Source organism: Magnolia sinica, chromosome 2 (genome assembly GCF_029962835.1).
Source record: "Magnolia sinica isolate HGM2019 chromosome 2, MsV1, whole genome shotgun sequence".
NCBI classification, from domain to species: Eukaryota; Viridiplantae; Streptophyta; class Magnoliopsida; order Magnoliales; family Magnoliaceae; genus Magnolia; species Magnolia sinica.
The window spans coordinates 112,253,771-112,271,533 of record NC_080574.1 but is presented as its reverse complement, the minus strand read 5'-3'; the positions used below and the strand labels follow the sequence as shown (position 1 = coordinate 112,271,533).

Here is a 17,763-nt window from a genome sequence, read left to right as displayed (position 1 = left end):
TAGAAATTTTAGGTTGGTTCTCTGTTCTCATATGGGTGAGGATAATCTTTTTACAATCTTTAACAAAAATAAAAATATTATCATAGCCTTTATGCGTGGCATCAATATCATACTGTCATGGTCAACCAAGTGACATGTGACAAGCTTCCATATTGACCATGTTACACGTTACTTTGTCCTTATAATATTTACCAAGGGAGAAGGGAATATGACATCATCAGTTACCTTTGTTTTGCTGACCTCCTTAATCCATTCAATCGTGTATGAAGAGAGGCGCCTTTCTGTCTTCAATTGTAGCTTTTCCACCATAATCTTTGACACAAAATTCTCGTTGCTTCTGCCATCTATAATCAGATTACAGACCCTTTGGTTCACGGTGCACCTCATTCGAAAGATGTTGTGCTGGCATAAATCCCTCTTCTTTTGGCTTGTACAACAGCTTCCTCACAATTAGATTTGTGGCCTGCGATTCACCATTATTGGGTAATGGTCTGCAATTTATCACCGGTGTCACACTACGAACATGATGACCACAAACTCCATCGTCGATCTCATTATTATGAACACGGGTCTGTCCTAAGGCTTTGGTCATGCGGCCAATCCCTACCTACATTCCTTACATGACTCATTGATTTTCCCATTATGCTGCCTCAAACGCCACCGTTGTCAAAGGATAATCCCCTAGTGCACTATCCATGGGATTGTTGCCGAACCTTAATTAGATACCATTGAGCCGAGCAAAAGCCTCACTCTGATACCAATTAACGCAGGGAAGGGTGTGATGAGGAATATCACCATCTACATCAAGTGCGCAAAAACCTTTAATCCATAAGGTTATCATTCAATCCACAAGAAAAAAAAAAAGGAAATTCAGAATTTATATTAATCAATAATCGTGTAATTTGTCTAATTTCTCAATGACACTGCTAATAAAGAAAAAGTTAAAAACCTAATTCATAATTACCGAAAATAGCAAAAATCTAACCCTAATAGAAGTGCTAATTCTAGTAAAACTCTTCTAAAGCCTAATAAACCTTACTAGAAGAGTCCTAGCATGATTACAAGTAATTTCTAAAAAAGATGGAAACAAAAACCTTAAAAATAAGAAAATACAACAAAAATCGGAATTCAAAAAAAAATTCGAAATTACCAATAGTAAATTTTTCTTAAAATCCAATTTTTGAACTGGAATGAATTGTTTTCACGTGAAACGGACTGACGCGACCCACCATGTGGGTCAATTGACCCCGAATGGCCCGTTATAGTAAAGATTGATGATAAGTCGTGTGTCCCATAATGATACTTGAATCAAAAGTTATGGCTGATTTACGGTTCACACATCAAATGACAATTTCTCCCTATCCGGATTGAATTTCTTCGAACCGGATGAGCCCTATTACGTCATGCCCTACGTAAGATTGGGCCCAGATCTGATAGCTTAGTTCCGCTTTTGTTTGGCCTTCTTTTTGTCCAACCATGCTAAGAATGTATCTGTGCCATGTCCTACATCAAAGTGGAAGAATCACATAGGTTTTTTTTTCATTTTCTTCTCTCAACTTGAAATAGGCATGTATTGATAAGAGGAATTTTTGAAGGAAAAAAAAAAATAGAGGTTTTTTTTTTTTTTTGGGGGGGGGGGGGAGTTCCTGAAAGAGGGGTCCTACTTCCGTCAATACCCGATATATATATTAGTATTGACAATGTCGTCAATACAAAGTAAAAAAAGCAAAGGGCTTTTTGCGATATGTTGGGATATATTGTGACATTGCCGATATTTGGAGATACCATGCGACATTAATGCCAATATCCAAGATTCCAAAGACTAGTTGCGTATATCGTACCACAACGATATACTGAATGGTGATTTTCCTATCTTTTTTTCCTATCTAAATATTTAAATATGTACATTTTAACATCTCCTAAAGTTTTGCTGAAAATTCCACCATTTTTTCTAGTTTCCCCGCATTTCCAATTATCAGTGATATTATCAAGAATATCAATATTGTTTCCGAATCCCTAGCCAGCGAAACTTGTAGTGATACCGATACTTCGAACACTGGTCACAGCTAATTGAACCCTCGTAGGAGCATTTATATTCCCATGCAAGGGAGCTGATAGGTGTATGTGGATATCAGGACCAAGTGGGTTGTTCTTGGTTAAATCCATTGTGGAGCTGCTAATGGGTGGTAATGTTTGGGCAATATTTGGCAGTGTCAGATTTGACGATACAGATGCAGTCACGTGACAAGCACGAAATCTTCACAACGTGCACTAAATATACGAAGGACAGCTCATTAATGACCAAGTGTCGAAAAGTCATACCGCTTAGGTAACTCGTGAATGAGAACGAGGAACCGTTAGGGCTACGTCAGCATCAAGGCACGATCTATAACCGACTATCTTGATAAGGACGCGTTCGACAATGGTAAAGCACGAACGATTAAAGGCAACCACCACTTTACAATTAGTAGTATATAATGTCACCACGTAAGTAGTGGCTATTCTCACGACATCTCTAGAAAGTCTATAAATAGCAAAGGAGAACACCAAGCGAGAAATCAATGAATCAACCAACAAACAACTCAAACAAATTAACTCTAATGCAACGTTGTTTATCCAGTCCCTTAGAACACTTATCCTCTCCACCACTCATCAGCATAGACCCCTTAGAATCTAGGAGTACTTCTGTCCGTCCCCACTCTAAGTAGGACCGACTTAGTCGCAATCAGTAGTTGTAATTCCCTTCCATCTATCCCCGTGCACGAGATCTGAAGGAAGACCGTAGCTTTAGGAATCGTTTGCCTACGCTCATACGCTAAGTCGACATTAATCTGTAATTCCGACATTACCTATCCCTTGCTCGTCAGCACACTGCTCAACTAAGCACCCCGCTACTCTCAACCAAAACAGTGCTCCCTGTTAGTAGTAAGACTTCTCGTTCCCAACCTCTGTTGTTACTTTCCGTTCGAAGTAGCATTTGTTGCACTTTCAAAGGTCCTTGATTCCAAGGGAAGAAAATAAAAAAAAAAAAAAAAGAACCCATTGGAGGAAGAGCCCCATCCTCTGCAAAGTGCCTAATAGCACACTCGACGGTTAATAGACAGTCGGTCTACCCTCATTAAACTCCCCCGCTCTATCTCGACGCTAGGGGTCAGTGACATTGAGTTTGAATCAGACCGCAATCGGTTTTGGCACGCCTGAAAACTACACACGTGCATCACGTGGCCAAATTCTAGGCCAACAGGTAGTTCGATCTCATCTTTGCCTTCCCTCAAATTTTGGAAAGCTCCAGTGCCATATAAGAACAGTCCTTTTGTTTGGCTCACATCCCGTGTATCAGCTTAGAAATAGAGGGATAATCCTGAATAGATGTTGTTTGTGCTGTGTGAATGAAGAGTCCGTGGGTCACTTTTGATTCATTCAGTTATGCTAGAGAGGTCTGGGCTGCCGTCGCTGCAAAGTTTGACATATCTTGGGTGTTTCCGGAGGCTGTTGTGAAGCTGATCATGGGTGGTCAATCTTGGCATGGGGTCCAAATGGGCAGTGCCTATGGAGCATGGTTGTCCACACCATTTCTATGTTTTAACTGGCTTGAGCAGAGCAAGCGTACATTTCAGGATAAGTCCTCTTTGCGTGTTCTTGAGGGGGCAGTAATCGTAGATTGCTCCCGACATCTTGGGATTAGACTTCAACTCCGCGGAAGCAGCGGATATAGTGTAGTCCACTAAAGCGAGTGCTGAATTTGAGTGGAAAGAGATTCCTCCAATGTTATCAGGTGGGCCAAATAGGTTGTTGTTTATCCACGACTGCTTCCTGATTTTTTGAAGAATATTTGCAATGGTCGTGCCGTATCCTTTCTTGTATTCCTAGCGATGCAAACGCTGAAATGGAATATCTCGCAAAACAGGGCACTTCAAGGGCTACTTTATCCATTCAGGGCATGAGATAAGTTGTATATTTTATTTTCCTGTCTGTTAGTATGTATCATGTAGCCCTTGTTTTCAATGTTTTATCTCCTCTAGTGGAGGCTACTGTTGTCTGTTGTGGCCTTCCCTTCGTTGCTTTTGGCTTTCCCCTATGAATAAAATTTTTATTACTAATAGAAAAAAATGAAAACAATAAACAACAAACTGCTAAAATACATTAATAAATTATTTACTAAAGGCCTGTTTGATAGATGCCTAAAAATGAGTTCACCTCATTTTAGTTATCAGTAATTATGTATAGCAGATCTTCATCTCTAATACATAATGAATTCATGTTAACAGGGCCTAAGGTTTTCCCTGATAGAAATCTTGATGTTTTTCTGACACGTGTGTTGGACACGAATCTTTTTAGAAAATGTAGTCCTCGCTACACCCACACATGTGGAGAGAGCAAGGGAGCTTTTAAAGAGCAAAATTCATGGAGCCAGCCAATTATCATGTAGTGTTCTTTCAAAGCCAACCGCACAGACTACAAACACACCACCCAGTCACATAGCTCTATCAAAGCTCCTTTAGTCTTTCGAGGATTCCACTTTTCCTATTCATGATTGTTTTTGAACTGGGCTAGATCTCACATACGCAAGCAGCTATAATAAATTATTCACTTGGTTTAACAAATCATTATCTGCTTGACAATTCCTCATTGCAGGTCTTTGCTGGTGCTAAGCCCCTTCTGGAGAAGACATTGGGTATTCTAGTGGAGGGCTTGTTTGATACTTTTATCAGCCTGTTCCATGAAAAGAAAGCTACAGATCTAAAGTCACTGGATGGAAATGGTTACTGCCAACTCATGCTTGAGGTGCATTCACACTCTTTGACATGGTTTTCCCTATGCAATGCAGCTGATTATGCTTCCCAAAGTTCCTCTTGGATATTTTGCCATCTTCTCTACCTGTAACCATGTTTGAAAAGACTCTGTCATGCTTCTGCTTGAACAGTTTGAATTCCTGATTTTGGTTCTCCTTTTCTGCAGCTTGAATATTTCGAAACCATACTGAACACATATTTCACACCTTATGCACGTGAAGCTCTGAAGACTTTACAAGAACTATTGTTAGAGAAAGCATCTGAATGTGTGACTGAGTCTGTCGACAATCCAAGTCATCTCCGCCGTCCAACTCGTGGGGCTGAAGACATCGTTGCAGATGACAGGCAACAAGGAATGGCTGCCTCGCCTGATGACTTAATTGTAAGATGCCTATATGTGTACTTAAATCACGTATTCCAGAGGAATATGATTCATTTGCAAGATGAAACTCCAGATCGGGGGAGCAAAAAAGCGATACCTTCCGTCGTCTTGTAATTCAATGCCCAGAGCAACATATGCTTTGTCCTTGAAAAGGATGGCATCAATATTGGCATACTAAGTGATTTGAAATCATGGTATGCCAGTAACAGTGGTAACCGTTGTGTTATGAGGCCGAAACGGGCATGATAACTGTGACAGAAAAATTGGCCCATAACGGCCCCATAATGGGGCCAAAACAGTTTTTTTTTTTTTTTTTTTAAGGTTGTAATGACCGTTACGGCCCCTATCATAACGGTAACGGTGGTGGCCATTACGGCCACCAATACCATTATGGAATACCTTGTTTGAAATGCAGATTCCTTATCTGCATATGAGTAACATTTTCTATATGGATTTGGATATGAGCACAAGTTTCCCATTCATTGCATGGCTTTTTGAAGTGATGGTGTCTGATGTATCCTACACCCATATCACTTTGCCTACACGGCTACACCTTATAATTTTCTCCATTTTTCATAGACTTTTGAATTACCTAATGAGACGTTTTGAGGTGATTCACACGAGAGATCGAAGAGGTGATTCACAACACACATCCCACCATGACCAAGCCCTGGCCAAACGATCAAGGTCCACTTATTAGGGCCACCACATGGGATGCAAAATGCTTGAAGGCATTCCTGTGACCCCTGACATGGCCCATTGGAAAAGTAGCACATGCATGCATCAGAAGCAGGGCCTGCAGTGAAAAAGAAAAATCGTCATTTCCTAGAGGGGAATCTCTACTTTTCACTGTGGGCCCCACTTATGATATGTCCACATGGTGTTTTTTCATTGTGTCACATAAGGGATCACAGGGGATTCCTGTAACCCCTGATTACAGGCAATTCACGTCCCACCACATGTATGTTCAATATAAGACCAAATGGGAATTCCTGCCTGATTTTGCCCTTGCACTGTTCCAGATGTTGCCCGCCTGATGAATCGACGTTCCTGGTTTTTGGGCCAGCACCTGCTTCACATTGTGGACTGCCTGATAAATGTCCCAGATCTCACACATGTGCCATGTTGGAACGTGCTCTGCCAATCTCATTTCCTCTTTAGTTTCTCCTTTTGGCATTTCTCATACCTAAATTTTAAAACACATTGAGAAATGATGCTCACCAATGGCCTATGCTTCAAAACATTGCAAAAGATGCTACCTGCTTTTATACATCAAATTTTTTGTGCTGGCAATGACCATTTTTTATTGTCTCGTGAACAAAACACAAGTATTCCTTTCCTTTAATGGTGGTCTCATTATGTATTTGATCAGTAGATTTTCTTCTTATTTTACACATGAAACTCCATGATGTTCTGTCAGGCACTTGCACAGCAGTATAGCAGTGAACTGCTTCAAGCAGAACTCGAGAGGACCCGCGTGAACATTGCTTGTTTCATGGAACCATTAGAAGTTCCTGAAAATATGAAAGCTGCTTACTCTTCATTCCAAGGTTCAATGGATTCTTCGAGCAGGCATCAGGACTCAGGAGCCAGAGCCAACCAGATCTCCATCCCGTCAAAGGCGCAGATGACTGAGTAATTTAATTTCTTCATTTGATTTTTTTTTCCTTTCCTTTTCTGTGATGTGAGCATTTTGAATTAAAAAAATTTGTTCATTCAAATTTTGTATGCATTCTTTCTGATGTGGTTGTATGGCATGTATAATCTTTTTCTCACATTTTTTTTTCCCACAACTATTTCTTAACCTGACTACTATGATTCAGTCTAATAATAATAAAAGAAAATTTTAAGAACCCATCATTTCTTTTCTTTTCATTTCCACTTTTTTTTTTTTTTGGGAATACTAAGCAAGAAAAGAAAAGCTAGAGGTGCATTTTTTTTAATGTGAACACACCGCTGTGTAACCAGCTCACCAATGCATTGCATTTGTTCATTTCAGTGATGAAATGGATTTTACACACAGCGCGCTCTCAGAGCACTATTAGTGCTCCTAGATGCATCAGTTGACTTGAACAGTCCAATCAATTGATCTGAACTGTCCATTGATTCCAGAACACATTTCCCACACGCATGCAATCACTCAACATCATAAGTTATGGTGCTCCTAGTTGAATCAATTTACTTATTAATCCAATTGATTGTCCCGAACTGTACATAATTCCAGAACACATTTCACTGCAGACCATGCAAAAATTGCACTGACCAGATGATCCCATCCTTGATAAGGCCTTTTTTTATGCAAACATCCTTTTTTTTTCCTAGTGATGGATGGGATGGTTATGATTGGCTAACAGAAGTGACTGTTTAGAATTGTATGTAATCCATGGTGGTCCTAACAAATAGATGGAATGAATTGTTGATTTGATCTATTTATGTAAACAATCTTGATCTTACATATTAAAGGCAATTGATCAAATGTCAATATGTTCACATCAGTGTGATGTTTTCATTAGCTCATGAAATGTGTGTTGGACCTAATGAACAGTCCAGATTAATGGATTGGACTCTCTAAGCTTCCAATGCAACTAGGAACACTATAACTTACAGTGCTCTGAGAGCACTGGAGAATGTCTCTCTATAGATAATTATTAAATACTGAGTCAAGCCAAGGAAATACTCAGTTGGGTCTTTGAGTTGTCCCAAGACCTGGATAGACACAAGTCCAATCATTTTTTGGGTTTGTAAACTAGGTGATGGTTCACATCTAGATGCGCCAGATCCACGCTCTTGCAGTTGTTCATGATCTTCTTCTTTTTCTTTTTCTTTTTTTTCTCACGCACACTCATGTTCATGATCTCTCTCAATCAGTTCCATTTCTTACTCTTCAGACGATTATGACAAGTTGTTGACTGCATTCGATCAGCGGTTGATGCATGTCGGCTTCAAGACTAATTTTTCACATCTAGGGTCCATCTCATCTTGGGTTAGTTGGTGCTAATCTTTGTGGTTGAGCCAGAAGAAGACTCATTTCATGTATGGTTTAAACACTTTTGACTATGTTTTTGGATGTTCGGTTTCTATTTGCATGGGATAATGATGCTCTAGGATATCTATTTTCCATGACGGATGATGGAAAATTGATTTTTTATAACAACTCCAGAGGTCTCGAGTCTGCACGAGTGGGGCCCAGTGGTTTCGTGATTCAGATCATTGATCTTATGGACCCCACCATGAATTGGAATGCATTAAAAGTGTAAAGTAGAAATGGAAGAGAGCAAAGTGTTTGCTTAAAGAGTGCGAGCCTTGCAAGCAACCTTCAAGTAGATATAGAGCTTAACAATTACATGGGGAGTGAGCATTGTTAGCAACTCACACACACACACACACACACACACACACACACACACACACACACTGCTGAAGGAGGTCTATCAGCAGTTGGCCCCGAGCTAGTATCATTGTCTATGAGCCATGCTAGAGGTGGGACTTTCATGAGATCTGCCCTGTCCATTAGGTATGCGGCATCATGTTCACCTGGAACCCAAAAATCTTGGGTATGCCATACCAAAGGAAACGCTGGGATGGGATGCCTGCTATTTATTTTGTGAAGGGCCCACCATAGTGTTTATATGCCACCCGATCCATTTATCTGATATACTTCATCAGGAAGAAAGGATTATCCAAAAATCCCAGTATTCTAAAATTCAGGTGGGCTGTACCATGAAAATTTAGAGATTTTGTATAATTTTAAACCCGGTGAGGGTGGAATCAGCCTGATTTTGGGGATGGAAAAACAAACAAGGGGTGGTCTACCGGATGGACAGAGTGGATTTCATGAATGTTTACTCGTCTACCCATGTTTTCCCTTGGAAATTATACACACGCTTGCATTAACACAAATAAAACTGATTAAATTGTGGAATCCATTTTCGCAAAATCAGATTGATTGAACGATTGCAACATCCAATTCATGGGCACTTGTTTGTTAAAATAGGGCCATTTGATTTTTTATTTTTAACTGTTCAATAAATGTGAATTGATCTGATAGTCAAGAAATCAAATTTGATTTATGGTATATCTAACCATAATTTGGACAGTTCAATTTGAATGATTACATATGTCGATTTCTAAGCTTTGAAAAACTTATGGTATTAAGTTGAGACCCATGGTATCAACCATTTGGATCACTAAACCATGGGTTCCACTCAAGCATTGTATATTGCCGCCTCGTGTAAATGGGGTAGGTTATTGGGAGTAGCCTTTGGCAATTTACCCACACAAACAATCTTACCAAGGTGGTGAAATTTACCGTTAGAAGGAACATAGTAAGGTAAGTCAAAAAAAAAAAAGTCTTTAGGATTTTATATTTTCACATGCATATTAATTTATATATCAAATTTTATGATGTGTATTATCAACCTACAGATCAGATTTTATCCGTATTATATTATAAGTTCTAATAATTTTACCAGCTTATGATATTTTTTGTCCTTGTATTCTAATGTACGTGGCCAAAATCCTCTCTCCCCTCCCCATATGTAGCCCACACCAACCACTCTTTAAAAATGCAACTCACATGCACACACACTCTTTCTCTTACCTAATCATCAATAGGTTAGATGGCAAATAAACATTACAACGTGCCCTAGCAAGTTTTTAATGGTGGTCATTCAATCACCGCTGTGAGGTCCATCTGAGAGTTGGATCTGCTTCATTTTTGGGCCCATGCACTATACTATGCTCCAAAATGGATGGACAACATGGTAAAAACACATACATCACAGTGGGGCACACACCATACCCGACTGGTACCCAGGTCTCCTTAGTGGAGGGGTCGCTGTCGAATACTGGTCCCAACGTTCATACATGAACTAGCAAAACTGATGGATAGCGTGGATGTCACGTGGATATTTTGGTGGGCCCACATAGCTGTTGTTATCGGGAGATTGGCGTCCGTCCAAGGATGCGGGCCCCGTATTCTTTCGAGTAATTTCGTACAAACGTCGTGTCTAATGGAAACGGATTGGCTACTACCCCTGCCACCACCCAATGGCTGGTGATCGGTTCTCTGTGGGCCCCACCATGATGTATGTGTTTCATCTATGCCGTCTATCTATTTTTCTAGATCATTTTATGGTATGAGACGAAAAATGATGTATATCCCAATCTCAAATGGACCACATTACAGTAAACAGTGTTGAATAAATGTAGACCATTGCAAACTTTTTTAGGGCATAAAAGTTTTGGATCAAGCTGATCTTTGTTTTTTCCCTTCATCTAGGTTTGTATGACCTAATCAACAGATTGGATGTCAAATAAACAGTACAGTGGACCTTAGGAGGATTTTAATGGTGGATATCCAATCACTATTGTTATTCTGTGGTGTGGTCCACCTGAGATTTATATCCCTCTCATTTTTTGGAAAAAACCCTAAAATGATCTGTAAAAATGGATGAACGGCATGGATGAAACAAATACATCATAGTGGGGCCGACAGAGCACCGACCATCAGCCATCGGGCTAGTGGCGGGGGGAGTAGCCAATCCGTTTCCGTGTCGAATGGGTTCGGGTTCGATTACTGATTCCTGGCCACACATCCTTCCAACCGATCATCATCCTCTCAACGACCGCAAAATAATCCACTGAGGTGGAATTTTATCGCTCGGCTTTACGACGACGCCCACACACGTGTACACACGCCACCATATGTGCTACAATGCACATTACTGTAAAATCCAATCCATCCATCATGGCACTCCCACTATATAAATGCCCCGATCTGGTTCTTTTATCATTTGGGCCACCTTTTATGGAACAATGTATGGCTGGAAAAACTCGGCTGAAGTTTTCTAAACCTTTCAAATATTGTGATCTGAATACAAGTTTACCATTATGATTTTTGTGTGAGAATATCTTCAAGGTCAGTCCAGACTTTTGGACGGTTTGGATATGTAACTTTCTTCCATGCTGGCACGTGTGGTGGCCGGAGGCGATATTCCTTATACGCGCGTGTGAGCTTAGCGAAGGCAATATACAGAACCTTTGATACTCTGGGAGACCGCGATGATTGATACGCAGCCAGTCAAAAATTACAGAAACTGTGCAAAAGTAATAGAAATAAATCCGTCCAAATGATGAGTTCCACTTCAGATGGGTCAAAAACAAAATATTTCATGAATGTACTTTAAAAGAAAATTTTGATTTTCGTAGCTGCATTGGACGGGTGAGATGAGAAGTGGCCAACAGTCCAAACCTAAGAAAACAAAGTGTCTGAGATTGTTCACGCCTATCTGACTTGCGGCAATTTAGTCAGTTTAACTCAAGTACTGTGTACGAAGTGTACATCTTCTGGGCGCCAGAGCATCAACCATCACTTCTACCGGAGTATACATATCAACTAACTCTCTTACCTCAAAAATAAGCAGTCCTTTTTCTTTGTTTGACTAACCCCAATTATTTTATTTTTAATCATCCATCTCAAAATAAACAAGCCACCAGATGGATGGCTGGGATTGCATACTCAAACAACCGACAGGTACCCCGCAATTTTTGGAAGCGGATTGCGTGTGCCACATATCACCGAAGTTGAGGTGTGTTGACATCACCCAGTTTTGTGGGGCCCACCATGATCTATTTGTTACATCCAGGCCGCCCATCAACTTTTCGAGATCATTTAATGCTATGTCCCCAAAACTGATTCAGATAGAATGCTCAAGTGGATCACACAACAAAAGGCAGCGGGGATTAAACACCTACCATTGGAAACTTCTTGAGGTCCACAGAACTTTTGGATCAAGTTGATATTTGTGTTTTCCCTTCATCCAGGTCTGGGTGACCTTATGAACAGATTGGATGAAAAATAAACATAATATTGGGCCCTAGGATGGTTTGAACGGTGGGTATTATTGTCCCCACTACTTTCTTTGGTGTGGTCCACTTGAGATTTATCTATACATCATTTTTTGATTCATGATTTAAAATGATCTTGAAATATGGATGAACGGTATGGATATAATAAATACATCATTTTGGGGGCCATGTAACTTTGATCTCCTTTGAACCGTTCGTACAACTCGGAGCTGAGGAGCGGCAGCGGGAAGCGGATTGGCTGGTGTACCTCACACGAGCTATATACTTACTTTATTGAAGTCAGCAAACTCTGTGAGTTTGATCACGAGATATGTGTTATATGGTAACTGTCTATCCATTTTGCGAGCTCGTCTTAGGGCTTGAGACGAAAAATAACGTAGATATATCCATCAAGTCGACCATAATGCAAAAAGAAGTGGGTGATCAAAAGTCTACCATTGAAATCCTTTTTGGGTTCAGAAGTTTTGGATTAATATAAAATTTATTTTTCCTCTTCGTTCGGGTATTTAGGACCTTATGAACAGATTGGATTTAAAATAAACGTTATTGTGGGCCTTACAAATTTTTTAACGGTGAAAATCACTATCTTCATTGCTATTTATGGTGTGGTCCAGATGATCTTTGGATATGATTCATCTTTTGGATAATGCTCTAAAATGATATCTAAAAATAGATGAACGGTGTAGATATAATAAATACATCACTGTGGGGCCATGTAACTTTGATCTCCTTTGAACCGTTCGTACAACGAGCGTCAGTGCTGGTCTTCGCACTATACGCACCTACAGCAGCTAGCTGCTGTGAGGTACACCAGCCAATCCGCTTCCACGGCAGCGCTCGTCTTCGCACGACACGTACACACACCAGCCAATTCGCTTCCATTGAGAGGGGACCAGATTGATTAATTAAATCTCAGCCATTCATTTGCTCTCCTGCTGTTGCTGCTTTGTCTGCTGAGGAGTTCCTTCTTCTTCATCCCCTGGATACTGGAGATGGAAAAAGAGAGGAATATGACTACGTTCTCCTGAGCCTTTGCTGGGCCTGTGATTTGATCAATGGCTGTGATTGCTCCTAGTAACGAGCTTCTCCAACCACCCATCACCCCCAGATGCCACGTGTTGCTGGCTGGAAAACCCAAGTTCCAGATGGCCAAAAATCCAAGGGCGAGAAGCTTTTCACCTTGGCTGAGGCCCACAGAGCAAAGAAGCTATGGATTGGTGAATTGTAGGAGCAGTAGACAAGTCTCAGCCTTTGGTGGAGGAGAGCCGTCCATTGGGTGGACCGTTGCAGACATCAAAACTGCTCTTTATCAATCAATACAAGGTAACAATACCATCTATTAGATTAGAGCCGTCCATTGGATGGGACACATCTGTTATCAGGTGGGCCACAGCTTATTTATCCCTGCACGGTACGTTTTGAGGCCTATCTACACCGACCAGATTATTGTGCCCGGGCAATCTAGAAGTGGGTTACCATCTGATGGATGGCTTAGATATCTCACACGTGTGCCAGCTCCTTTTTAACGTGAAGAAATGGTTGTGAAGGCATCAATAGAGGAATATTTGGAGTCCCATCTGCAAAGAAGAGTGAAATGGAAGGGCTGGTGAAGCTGCTAGAGTCCCACAATCCAACTCCTCGTCCTACTGAAAATCTACAAATGGTAAAGAAGATCTAGAGAAACGCTTTGGTAGTCTGGCAGAGTGTGATAATTGATACACATGCGCTAAGAAAATTGTACACATGGCATTCTCGTAAGTCAAACCAAAGCCGTCCAAATTGTTGGCCCTCTCACAAACTAAAAATTACACTTGATTTAGTTTCTTAAATTGGTTGATTGGTAGATATTTAATGGACTGTAGAGACAAGAAATATTCAACGGTTCCAAATCCAAGAAAAAAAAAAAATCATTAATCGGATGTTAGAATAGTTCGATCAAGATGATATTAGACAGATAGCTTATCTGCAGTGAGTCCCTCAATTTGCACGGTCTAATTTGAGCTTAGGTATGCCACGTGTACAATGTCTGAGTGCCTGCAACCATCACACTATGCAAGAGTATCAAACAACTGGACATCTTTTATATTTATTCATGTCATTTGATTTGTGGAACTTAATGCAAATTGGGTTTTTTTAATTCATTTATTATAGTTCTAAGACTGGTGGAGTTTAGTCAAAACTCAACTGAGTCAACTCAACTGAGTCAACTCAACTGAGTCAACTCAACTGAGTTGAATTTCAAGCCATACCACTGAAACACTATGACAACTCAGTTTGGTTGATTTAAATGAGTAAAGAAAGGTTTATTCTTGAAGTAGAGGTTTTATGGGGCTTTTTATTTATTTTTTGTAATGAAGTATTTGATTAAGGAAAAGGAAGGTGCTTCGCAGACTACTGACCTGAAACCATAGTCCACAAGTGGGCCATGTCGGCCATCATAAGACCCAGTTGCGGCAATGGATTGGCGATGGGCGGCGGTCAATTGTTTCATATAATCAAATAGTTAGGATTGTTTGTAGTAACCCACATTGCTTGTGGCCTATTCATGGTGGGACCTACCACTTAAACAGTTTTGATTACTGACACATATGAACCAACCCACAGGCTCGAATTCAGGTCAGAAATCAGTGTGCAACGGAGCTGTGATGCCTCATTTAGTTCAACATTCATATGTTGATTCATGTATTAAAACTATACATGTATAATGTAAATACCCAGTAGAATCTTTGAGTCAACCCGGCCGAGTTGTGATGCTGTTCTGACCTTGCTAGCCACTGAGTTGAATTGAGTTTTCAGATTATGGTTATGATAATTGCTATGTGGATATTTGGAAGGTCGACGGATGCTAGAAGCTTGTGTACAGCACGATTTCAATCCTCGGAGCAAAAAGAACAAAGCTCGGATTGCGGGATCTCGTTAGTCTTGGGGATTTCTTACAGGCCATTGATGTTGCTGAGGTGAGGAATGTGCTTGTTGAAATGGATGATCTGATTAGCAGCTTTCACTTGAAATGGATAATCTGCTTTAGAGTGCATTTTTTATTTTTATTTTATTTCATTTAAGTTTCTAACTAAAAAGTTTTCATTTTCCATATTGTCCGAGCTATCAAATACCATATGGATTTCATTTCGACATGGACTATTTCCAGACACCCAAATGGCAAACAATCCCCAATTTTATGTTGATATCAAAAGAAAACCATTTTTATGTCGTTAGTAAAATAAGATGCTTTGGTGAAACACAAGATCAAGAGATATTCATGTTTGAAGAGGTTTTACAAGATTAGCTGTTTTCAATGGCTTCATGTTTTGGGTCCTTGTGATTTTTTCATTTTCCTTTATTTTCAGATGGATTTATTGGGTTTATATTTAAATCTTATATTTTATTTTTCAAGTTCTGTCATGGAAAAAGCAGAGGAGAGCAGTTAATGTGATCAAGTTCAATGTGAGGGGATTGAAGATGTTAACAGGACAGCTGACAATTGTAGCCTCTTTCAACATTGCATCCAAATCAGTTGAGCATCTCTCTCCATAAGGCTGTTTTTGGTTGCGAAGTGAATTAAATTGGAAATGTTCAGTTTCATCAAGAAGAAATGATAAAATCTAGGGCCTGTTTGGATGCACCCCAAATCACTTTCAGTTCAGTGGTTTTGTGTGGGATCATCTGCAGTGTGTTTGGTTTGGCATGGAAAATGGAAAATGCATCAAGTGGGTGCCTCTTTTCCTGTTTTCTTTTCCTGCTATGACATGAAACCAATTGCATTTTGGGCTGCCCAAATCCCATCTGTGGGGAAGAGTGGAGTTTCCCAAATAGACCCTTAATGATGCTTCAAAGCCCTCAAAAATGCAGTTATGTTTCATTCAAGCCCAACTTGAAAGTAATTTAATTGCAATTTGGAATAATTCTAAGGAGATTGCGATTTGGTTTTTTCAACTTTACTCGACCATTGCAATTTGATTTGATAGTGTGTCCAAACAGATCCTAAATCATTGATTTCAGTATTCTGAACATTAGTCCATGTGATATGCATTAAACCCGCAATTATTTACAAGTAACAAAGTGGTTTTTTACATCTTTCTTACTAAATTTCATAGTTCATACAGAGAGTTGATATTAAATACAAGAATTCAACAGTCGCACCTGATCAGGTGAGTTCCAAAATTTCATTACATGCACTGGTAGTGCTCTTTGCTCTTGATCGGTTGAGTACCGGAGTTTCGGTTCATATATGAGAATTCAACCACTGCTTCTTCTCCTCCACCGCTGATTATGCTTATCTGCTTGCAGTTGATGAGTATATTCAGGAAGAACTATGACATTCTGCTGGCCATTTTCAATCCAGAAGGCTGGCTCGAAATTTCGTATCCTTTTTACTCTTTGAAATAGAATGCCACTTTTTTTTACTGTGGCGGTGAGCAATCCAGATCCTTCAAATCGTGGGGCCCACTGTGGACGGTCCAAATCAACCGCTTAGGTGTAAACAAATGGACAGTTACAACTAAAATGGTCAGCAATGGGGCCCATAATTTGGACAGCCTGGATTGCCGTTCATGCATGTAATGTTTACAGAGGATGAGTGCATCACCATTTGAAAATAGTAGTGAAGGATCACTATACTAGCACTTCCTCCTATCATTAAGTTCATCAGTAGTTTCTTTCAAATGTTAAGAAATAAACAAACATCATTTGGGTGGACATTGGACAGTCTCAACGGATCTTAATCTCAAGTTTTGTGGGGCCCATGCCCTCCATGTCAGAGTAGTGTGCATCAGAGGCGATGCTTTCCTCATAGTAATTAAGCAGAGGAAAGCAAGGCCTTTGCATGCACATATGATGTGAGGTTCAGAGATGAATGAGATCGAAACAATGTTTAAACCATGATTATGTGTGATCCTCTACCCAAATGGAGCGTAAGAGAGTTTGTAGTTTCTTGATTGTATGGTTTTAGATATGTTGATGAGTCCATGAGGATTGGGAGGGATGACAAAGGCAACATATTCATTCTAGAAAGATTGGAACCGTAGAAGCTGGAATATTTTGTTTTGTTTTCAATGACAGATTATTTAAATAAAGAGTTCCACATTAAAGGGAATGCATGGAATTTTATCCAAAAATGCGAAAGAGAAATGAATCATAAAATTTCATGATATTTCGTGCAATTATATCAAATACAACTGAGTCTTGATGAAAGTTAGTAATGTTAGTAATATCAAAATGGAAAATCATGAATTTAAGAAGAGGTTTACTGGAATAAATCCCCACGTATTGCCAATTTGCCATAGAATGCTTGGGGACTTTAGCCTTGGATCTAAGGTCACCTTTCAATGACCCAAACCATTTATATGATTGTACTCACCTTGGATGGGGAATGGCGGAAAAAAATTATTATTATTATTTTAAAAAAAAAAAAAAAAAAAACTTGTTGGACTGGATATTTCAACCTTTGATCTCTCTTCTTTTGAATATGAATGGTAATTTAGAATAATTGAAGCACTGAAACATTTCAATTCGAGATATTTTTGCTCTCTCACCATGGTGAAGCCAATCTTGTGAACGGTTGTTGCAACATTGAGAGGACTTTGATCCGATTGTGGAAGTCCCAACATATCCCATTGCAATATTGGAACACATTCATCTCATGAAAACCTAACAGCGAAATCCATCATGAAAAACTGAGCATAAGAAATGTGTGAAAAAGAATCTATATTACTCAATTTA

General features: G+C 39.7%; 1 protein-coding gene and 1 pseudogene across 1 annotated transcript in view; both read left to right on the top strand.

Annotated features, from left to right (window-relative positions):
• LOC131237396 (exocyst complex component SEC5A-like) overlaps positions 1–7,022 on the top strand; it is a 140,597-nt gene extending 133,575 nt beyond the window's left edge. The window contains exons 19-21 of the mRNA XM_058235131.1: positions 4,636–4,785; positions 4,960–5,175; positions 6,596–7,022. Of these exons, the coding sequence (XP_058091114.1) occupies positions 4,636–4,785; positions 4,960–5,175; positions 6,596–6,814 (585 nt within the window). The 3' untranslated portion in view covers positions 6,815–7,022. The remainder of the gene's footprint in view (positions 1–4,635; positions 4,786–4,959; positions 5,176–6,595) is intronic.
• A 5,904-nt stretch (positions 7,023–12,926) lies between these two features.
• Positions 12,927–17,135, top strand: LOC131237394 (fibrillin-5, chloroplastic-like; annotated as a pseudogene).
• Positions 17,136–17,763: the final 628 nt, after the last annotated feature.